We start from the raw sequence: 9,241 nt of genomic DNA on the forward strand, positions 1-9,241 counted from the left end.
TTTCCAGGCAAGAGTACTGGAGTGGGGTGCCATTGCCTTCTCCAGACTAAGTGAAAGGACAAATAAATATCTGTGCTATATGAAATATAGAAATATGTGTACAGTCTACATTGTGCTACATTAACTCATTTGCAGATTTTTCAACTCTATTTGTTTAGACACTATTGTATAAAGAGTTTGCTGTGGGATGGAGCTTGCTATTAAGAAAAAGATCCAGAATATCTGGTCTCTGTCATTTGCAAATTGCTCACAGGAGAAACTAAGGCTGAGCCTTTTCTCTCAGAAAATTTTAGTGAGCTGCAATCTTGCTATTTGTTCTAATTGAAATAATTTAGGTAGGTCTGTGGAATAGTAGCAACGCTGTTTCTTTAGCAGCATAGATTCCGTTATACCTATACCTAGTATATATTCTTTGGCATCTTTGTGGAGAGGCCAAATTCGACCTAGTCTGATACTAATGCTCCTGAAAGGGTTGGCTTTGCACCAGTCTCATACTGATGCTCCTGAAATTCCATCATGAAAATGATCTTGACTTAGATTTACAGATCACATTGTTTCTATATCTGTTAATTGACTTGATCCTCAGCATTTGTGGCATTATTTTCTCACAGAGGAGGACTGAAATTAATAGAAGTGAGGAAAATCTTAAATCACATAGCCTATAAGAAGCAGAGCTATGAGTCAAGCCCAGTTTTTCAATCTCTGTGCTCTTTCCCCTAATGAAGATAGTAGAAAGGCTCTTGAGCCTTAGACTTGGATTAATTTCCTGGACTACTGAGGTAGATTCAAAATAACGTTGAGATAGTCACTATTTAGGAAAAATAAAACAGCTGTATAAGCATCTTTGGGTGTCCTTGCTTGTCTCCTAAAGAAAGCCTTGCAGGGACATAAACTACATTGTTCTTTTTTGTTCAGTTGCTCAGCAGTGTCCAACTTTTTGTGACCCCATGGACTGTAGCACCCCAGGCTTCCCTGTCCTTCACCATCTCTCGGAGCATGTTCAAACTCACATCCATTGAGTTGGTGATGCCATCAAACCATTTTATTGTCTGTCATTTTCTCCTCCTGACTTCAATCTTTCCCAGCATCAGGGCCTTTTCTAATGATTTGGCTATTCGTATCAGGTAGCCAAAGTATTGGCGTTTCAGCTTCAGCATCAGTCCTCCCAATGAATATTCAGGATGATTTCCCTTAGGATTGACCAGTTTGATCTCCTTGCTGTCAAGAGTCTTCTCCAACACCACAGTTCAAAAACATCAATTTTCCTCAGCACTCAGCCTTCTTTATGGTTCAAGTCTCACATCCATACATGACTACTCCCATCCAAGTACTAACCAGGCCCGACCCTGCTTAGCTTCCGAAATCAGACGAGATGGGGCGCATTCAGGGTGGTATGGCCTTACATACATCACTACTGGAAAAACATTGTTCTTATTTCAGTTAAAAAATGTATTTGAAAGGTTTGTTGCCAGAAGTAGATGTATTTTCTAAGATTTTGACAAGTTTGAAAATGCATATAAATGGGAATTAGGAGGTGGACATGATAAGAAAGTTAGTGTCCTAAGTTGACTACTATATAGGCCTCCCTTCCTCCAGTCACAGGTAATGCTAGGTAATGCTAATCATATATTCACTTAACACTGTGCTATGTACATAAGTGCTTTATATGGAACACATATGTAATCTTTCCAATACTTATGAGGTATATATTAATCTTATCCACCTTTTTCATTTGAAAAAACAGGCAAAGGGAGCTAAGTAATTTTCCTAAAGTCATAGTGCTAGCAAGAATTGTAGTAGAGGTAGAATTTAAATCTAGGAAAACTAGGTTTCAGACCTCTTTTAACAAGTGGTCTTTACCACCATCTGTTCCTGCTGTCCTCTTACCCTGGGAATCTTTATTTATAATCCCCCAAGTCATCCAAAATAAATTCCAACACTTCAACTTAACTCACAGGGCTCTTTTATGACATGAAAAACTCTTCTTTTTCATCCTCATTTCCTGACACTTCCATTCATGGATTCTGTGCTGAATCACATCAAACCTGTTGATATTTCCCATAGAGGATGCTATGATGATTTACATCCAATATTTATATCATATATTCTATTCACTATTCACTTCCTGCCTTGTCCACTTTTCTGTGCTCACACCCTGCAGAGTCATCTTCAGGTTAGCTCTAATTCACATTCCAAAATTCCATTCAATTATAACCTTGTGTAGAAAGGTGTTCCTGACTCTCCTGGACTTCTTTACCCTTATCTCAGAGAACTGTGATTGTAAGTTTTCGAGTGGACCTCCTCTATTTGATTGTCAGTTCATGACAAATAAAATGATATCTAGATTAATGATCAATACCACATCACTTGCTATTGCATTCTTATTGTAAATTGAATTTGAGCAAAGTAGAACAGAAACTGTGTATGTTGCAATGATCTTGCCAGTTTCAATAGTAGTCTTTCTCTCCGAATACTATATATAATTAAAAAGTAAATAAACCCTTCCTGATTAGCAGGAAAAGATACAGTATTTTGACTATGCAGAAGGTTTAAGAATTTCCAGTGAGAAAGAAGATATGGTGATTTTGATGCCATCAGCCCCAGAAGCATGAATATTGGTTTAAAAAATTGAGTTCCCATTTCCTAGGTTCAAGTAGTAATGCCAGTCACAAGCTCCATGACCTTGGGCAAGTTATTTGCTCTCCTTGTTCTTCAGTTTCCTCATCTCTAAAGTGGGAATAATGATGATAGCCTATCTCATAAGATTTTTATGAGAATTAAATGTGAGTTTTAACTGGCACATAGTAAGTACAACATAAGTGTTTTCTCTTATTATCTACATATTTTTCAATCCTTATGATCCTACCAGCTGGTGATAACTGAGTACAGGTTGACTTTACAGTTATAGGGTCATAGAGTATTTGAAGATTTAAGGACACAGAGCATATCTTCCTATCAAAGGACTTCACACCATAAGAGAGCAATTGTTTTTTAAATGCAACTGTTTTTTCATGAGATGTTTATCTTTCTCTGATCTATTTATCATCTATCATCTATCTGTCCATCTATATCTATACTCGTCAATCTATCATTATCAATTATCTATCACCTTTCTATTTATCATTCTGTCTTTCGTTATTCATTTAAGAGCTTGTGTATTTTGTGGGTTCTAGGATCAGAATAAAACAATTCAAGTATCAGCCCCTCTGCTCAGTGGTTAAGAATCCACTTGCAATGCGGGAGACTTGGGCTCGATCCCTGGGTCAGGAAGATCCCTTGGAGGAGAGCATGGCAACCCACTCCAGTATTCTTGCCTGGAAAATTCCATGGACAGAGGAGCCTGGAGGGCTACAATTCATGGGGTCACAAAGAGTTGGACACAACCAAGCAGACACACATTGTGAGGATAGAATGAGTAACATAATCATTTAGCATACAATTCTGCACAGAGAAAAGTGCTTAATAGTTCTTAATTACCATTACTAATAGTATTTCTACAATGAAAATGAGCAGATTATGGTTTATTGTCTCAGGAATAAAATTAGATATGGATTTTAATATTGTCTCTTAGCTGTCTATATAGCTTTTATATAATCACTGACTAGATCAAATTACAGATTCTACTTACTAGAGAGATTTCACTTCATAGAATCAAATTATAAAGTAAAACCGTTCATAAATACAAAAATGTTATATAGATGATCTCATTTTATTTCTATAACAGCTTTGTGAGGCCAAAACTTTATCATCCATCTTTTATAGATGAGAAAACCAATATTCAGAGAAAGTAAGTAGATTTACCCAAAGTTAACAGTAGGTGAGGGTACTCAAACTTAAATCACTCAGCTATGGGCAGTGCTCTTTCCACTATCGATGCAGAAAAGAGGTTTGATTCAGAGAAAACATTTGCATAATTTAGAGAAGCCATTTTCATTCTGAAGATCTTTAAATTTTGTCTCTTGATCATCTCTTTCAAGAATTCATCTCTGATTATTTCATCCAGTACTTTTTCTGTATGCCTTAAGCACTTCTGTATGTAGCTTGTAAAACAATTTATACAATTGTAAAATACACTTGCTACCATTATCTGTATGGGAAATTTTATTCCTAATTATTAACTATAATTGCAAGGACAAAGAGTTATCTGGGGCTTTTCAAGGCAAGAGTATTAAGGATGATAAAAGTTTCACTCTTTTCACCTCATAGACTGTAGCCCACCAGCCTCCTCTGTCTATGGAATTCTCCAAGCAAGAATACTGGAGTGGTTAGCCATTCCCTTCTCCAGGGGATCTTCCCAGAAATTGAATCCAGGTCTCCTGCATTGTAGGCGGATTTTCTACCATCTAAGCCACTACATAGGACAAAGTATTTTCCTATAAAATACTTTGGATTGTATTGTATTCTATCCAATACATAAGACAAAACATTTCTCTGTATGGTTTGATGTATTCCTTACTGGCAAATGAAGCTGAACTTCTTTATGCAGGTCAAAGATTAGGACTCAAATTCTTCCAATGTTGATTTATAAGCATAGATTGTTGGTGAGCCAGGGAGTCAATGTATATATTGTTCTCAGTCACTAAAAATAGCTTAATTTTTAATTGCATTGAAACTTGCAACCTAATTTAAGAAACTAGAAACTGAGTCATTTTCACTTGATTAAGTAGAACATTATTCTTTTAAAGTTGATCTGTATATATTATATTAAAAGGTTCATTTAGGAATTTTAGACATCAAGTCTAAAATGCTAACTCCTTGCTTGTAACTTTAGCCTCAAAAATTAATTTATCCATTTAGTACTTAAAGTGTTTTCATACCAAAGAGAAATTCTGATGTGGGGGTGAGCAGTGTGAGATCAGAGAGAGAGACTGAGAGAGAGGGACAAGATGATTATGAAGGAAAAGCATTTGGGAGAAAGGAACTGTAGTTCTGAGCATAATAGAAAATCAAATGGGAGTCAATAATGTGGTAAGACAATTAATGATGAAAAAATATCCATGAACTATACTCAAGAAATATACATATTTTCCTCTGCTATGTGTAACATCACTTAAATGTTTTCAGAAGGCTGTTCCTGTTAGACTTTACCTGCTTACAGTGGTTTATAACATTTATTTTTGCAGAGAACCAGAGCTACTCAACCAGTTCTGCCTGGATCTCCATGGAAGTAGTCAACAATGTTACCGAGTTTATATTTTTAGGACTTTCCCAAGATCCTGGATCGCAACTGATACTCTTTGCTCTATTCCTCCTCTTCTACATGGTGATCCTGGGGGGAAACCTGCTCATTTTGCTTATGGTTTTTTCTGATCCCCGGCTTCACACACCCATGTATTTCTTCCTCAGTAACTTGTCCTTTGTGGACATCGCCTATTCCTCAGCCACAGCACCCAAGATGATTGCAGACTTTGTTTCTGCGGAAAAGATTATTTCCTACTGGGGCTGTGTAACTCAGATGTTTACCTTCCACTTTTTCGGTTGTGCTGAGATTTTTGTTTTGACTGTCATGGCTTTTGACCGTTATGCTGCCATCTGCCAACCGCTCCGTTACACCACCATCATGAGTACCACTGCTTGCACTGTGCTGGCATCACTGTCCTGGCTGGGAGCCCTGGCTCACTCCTTTGTTCAGACCTTCCTGACCTTTCAGTTACCCTTCTGCAGCTCTCAGATCATTGACCACTACTTTTGCGATGTCCACCCAGTTCTAAAACTTGCCTGTGCTGACACAACCCTAGTAAACATGTTGGTGATTGCCAACAGTGGTCTCATCTCCCTGGGGTGTTTCCTCATTCTTCTGGCCTCCTACACAGTAATTCTATTTAGTCTTCGGAAGCAGTCTGCTGAGGGCCGGCGCAAGGCTCTCTCTACCTGTGGGTCTCACTTCACTGTAGTAACTTTCTTCTTTGTCCCTTGTATCTTTATTTACCTCCGTCCATCCACCACTTTCCCACTGGATAAGGCTGTGTCTGTGTTCTATACTACCATCACCCCAATGCTAAACCCACTCATCTACACTCTGAGGAATAAGGATGTAAAGAACGCCATGAATCGGGTGTGGAATCACAAAGTCTCCTTGAAGGAAAAGCAGAAGGCATAATTTGTTAGAATTACAAAATCAGAATTAGTAAGGCCCTTAACTCCTTAATAATTTTAAGGAATAGTCTCTGACATTCAACTATGTCATATTTCTCTTTTAAAGGGGAATAATTTGAGGCTATTTCATCTTTTTGCCTGTAGGTGAGCTAAACTTAAACCTTCCCATACTGGCTAGGCTTATCCTCGCTTATTTCTAGAGTGGAAGAGTAAACACTTCCGCTCTTATCTCATTTAACTAATTTCAGTTCAGTTCAGTTCAGTCTCTCAGTCGTGTCCGACTCTTTGTGACCCCATGAATTGCAGCACGCCAGGCCTCCCTGTCCATCACCAACTCTCGGAGTTTACTCAAACCTCATGCCCATCGAGTAGGTGATGCCATCCAGCCATCTCATCCTCTGTCGTCCCCTTCTCCTCCTGTTACTACTTTAAATCCCTTCAATTCAAATCCAACACTCTTAAGACATAATTCAATAGTTTAGAATGGAGTTACAAGAAAAAGTTATCTGTGAGGAATTGGACTATTTCTCCTAAAAAATGTCCATCTTCCTAGGAACTTCCTTCCTTATCCCTCTCTTTCTCCCTCTTTCTTCCCTGCTGTTTTTCCTTTTTTCCTTCCTTCCTGCCTTCCTTTCTCTGACCCTTCTTTGTTTCCCAAAATCAGGCAGTAAACCTCCCATGTGGAGGCAGGACAACCTTACTGCCAGAGATGGGGACTCCAGGTGAGAAAACTGTGCAAACAAATCTTATTACTTTAATTGACTATCCCAAGTCCAGACTAAATTTAGATTCTTCACTAACTAAACATCCAGAGCCTACATTTTCCTTTTTTGTCCTGTTAATTCTTCATGAATGTGTTTCTTTGTTCAAAAAGTATAAAATCTGCTGGCCTTGGCCACTCCTTTAGGTCCCATGTCTATGAGACCTCCATATGCATGAATTAAAATGTTTCTTTTTCTCCTGTTAATGTGTCTTGTGTCAATTTTATTATTAGTCCAGTCACAAGAATTTAAGACAGGTAGAAGGGTAAAGGAAGAAATATCCCCCTTTCTGACAATTTGTCATTGTTTAAGTCGCTAAGTCATGCCTGACTCTTTGCAACCTTATGTGCTGTCCCTGACAATATTTAGGATTAAATTTAGCCATGAAAGATCTGTACATTGCAAAGTGTAAGACATTCATGAGAGATATTGAAGGAGATAAAATTAAGTGGAAAAATAATTTCATATTCATAGATCAGAAGACTAAAATGTCTTTAACATATTGTTGAGATGTCCATATTACCCAAAGTAATCTACAGATTCAACACAATCCCTATCAAAATTCTAGTGTTTTTTTTTTTTTTAATAGAAGTAGAAAACACAAGTCTAAAATTCTCTTGGAACCTTAAGAGAGAGTTAATAGTTAAAAAATCTCCAGAAAGAAGAAACTGGCGGCCTCATACTTTCTGCTTGCAAACTATATACAAGACTATGGTAATACAAACAATATGATATTGATACAAAAACAGAAACAGATCAGTGGAATAGAACAGCCCAGAAACAAACCCGTGTATATATGATTAACTGATTTTTGAAAAAGCACCAAGAATATGCAATGAAAAAATAATAGTGTCTTCAGTAAATGGTGCTGGAAAACCTGGATAATCCACATTCAAAGGAATGAAACTGAGCCCCTGTTTTATAAAACTTAGAGTTTAGTATTTAAGATCTTAGGTGAAACTACCAATGGGGCACTGTATTGTCGGTATTAGGGGTTTTGGAGTCAAGGGGAATTATACTTTTAGTTGAGAAATTGTGGTTTATAATGAAAAATATACATTTGGTCTTTGTCTTCACTTCTGACACAGAGCTCCTAAAACTCTTGGAATTTCCTGGTAACAAAAGCTATAAAAGTGTTTTTGTTATGTTAATGAAATATGATGACATAACATTTAATGAGTTGACTTTTGGAAAGCACCCATGGACAGGATGGGGCTGATTGCCAGGACAACCAACCTTGTGATGAAAGGGCTGGAACTTTCATGTCCCACTCCTTGGGCTCAGATAGGGGAGAGGTCTGGAGGCTGACTCAATCAACAATGGTCAATTATTTAATAAATCATGACTATGTAATGAAGCCTCTATAAAAGCCCAAATGGATTAGGTTCAGAGAGCTTATAGGTTGGTGAACATGCAGCAGTGCTGGAAAAGGGGCTCTCTGGTGAGGGCATGAAAACTCTGCTCCCTTTCCCCCTAGTCTATCATATGTATCTCTTCCATCTGGTTGCTCCTAAGTTATAAGTTTTATAATAAACCATAAACCAGTGTCAGTAAAGTCAGTTTTTTTGAGTACTGTGAGTCACTCCAGCAAATTAACTGAAACCAGGGAAGGGGACATGGGAACCTTTAATTTATTGCTGGTTGGTCAGAAGCACAAGTTACACTCAATTGACATCTGAGCTGTGTGTGTGTGGGAAGATCAGCCTTGTTAAGACAAAATCTTTAACCTGTGGGATATGCCTTCTCAGGGTAAATAGTGTCTGAACTGAATTAAATTCTAGGGACACTCAACTGGTTTTCAGAGCCTTGTGTGTTGAATGTGTAGGGGTAAACCTCCTCTACACACAAATATCAGAATTTGGTGATCAGGACCGCAAAAGAGTAATGCTGTAAGTTGTCACCTTCCTTCCAATTAGATTTTATGTTCTTGAATAATTAAATTAGCTGTGTGTGCACGCACAGCTGTGTCCAACTCTTTGCAACCCCAAAGACTGTAGGTGGCCACTCTCCTCTGTCCTTGGAGTTTTCCAGGCAAGAATACTGAAGTGGGTTGCCATTTCCTACTCCAGGGGATTTTCCTGACCCAGGAATTGAAGCCTCAGTCTCCTGCATCTCCAGCTTTGCAGGCAGATTCTTTTACAGCTGAGCCACCAGGGAAGCCTAATAAAATTAGGAGCATAAGCTAAACCTCAGTGTATGTAGGTATGGTATGTCTGCTGAAGCTTTAGCCCACCCGAAATGTTTGGAGTTTCTCAACACATTTTTAAAAATTTTGAGTTCATCTTTTGTTTAGTGTTTTAAAGTGCTTCTTTAACTTAATAAAATATAACTCTTTTTAAATTTATGTAGTATAAGGCATGAAGGGCTTCCCCTGTGACTCAGTA

General features: G+C 37.9%; 1 protein-coding gene across 1 annotated transcript; it reads left to right on the forward strand.

Moving 5' to 3' along the window:
• The first annotated feature begins 5,161 nt into the window (after positions 1 to 5,161).
• LOC110133408 (olfactory receptor 4S2-like) lies at positions 5,162 to 6,100 on the forward strand. The gene has a single exon (XM_020887300.2). The coding sequence runs from the start codon at positions 5,162 to 5,164 to the stop codon at positions 6,098 to 6,100; it is 939 nt and encodes a 312-aa protein (XP_020742959.2).
• Positions 6,101 to 9,241: the final 3,141 nt, after the last annotated feature.

The sequence above is a fragment of the Odocoileus virginianus genome, chromosome 6 (genome assembly GCF_023699985.2).
Source record: "Odocoileus virginianus isolate 20LAN1187 ecotype Illinois chromosome 6, Ovbor_1.2, whole genome shotgun sequence".
Lineage (NCBI taxonomy): Eukaryota > Metazoa > Chordata > Mammalia > Artiodactyla > Cervidae > Odocoileus > Odocoileus virginianus.

Bases quoted from the DNA above. Each gene is read 5' to 3' on its own strand.
- LOC110133408 (XM_020887300.2), top strand. From the start codon at position 5,162: ATGGAAGTAGTCAACAATGTTACCGAGTTTATATTTTTAGGACTTTCC.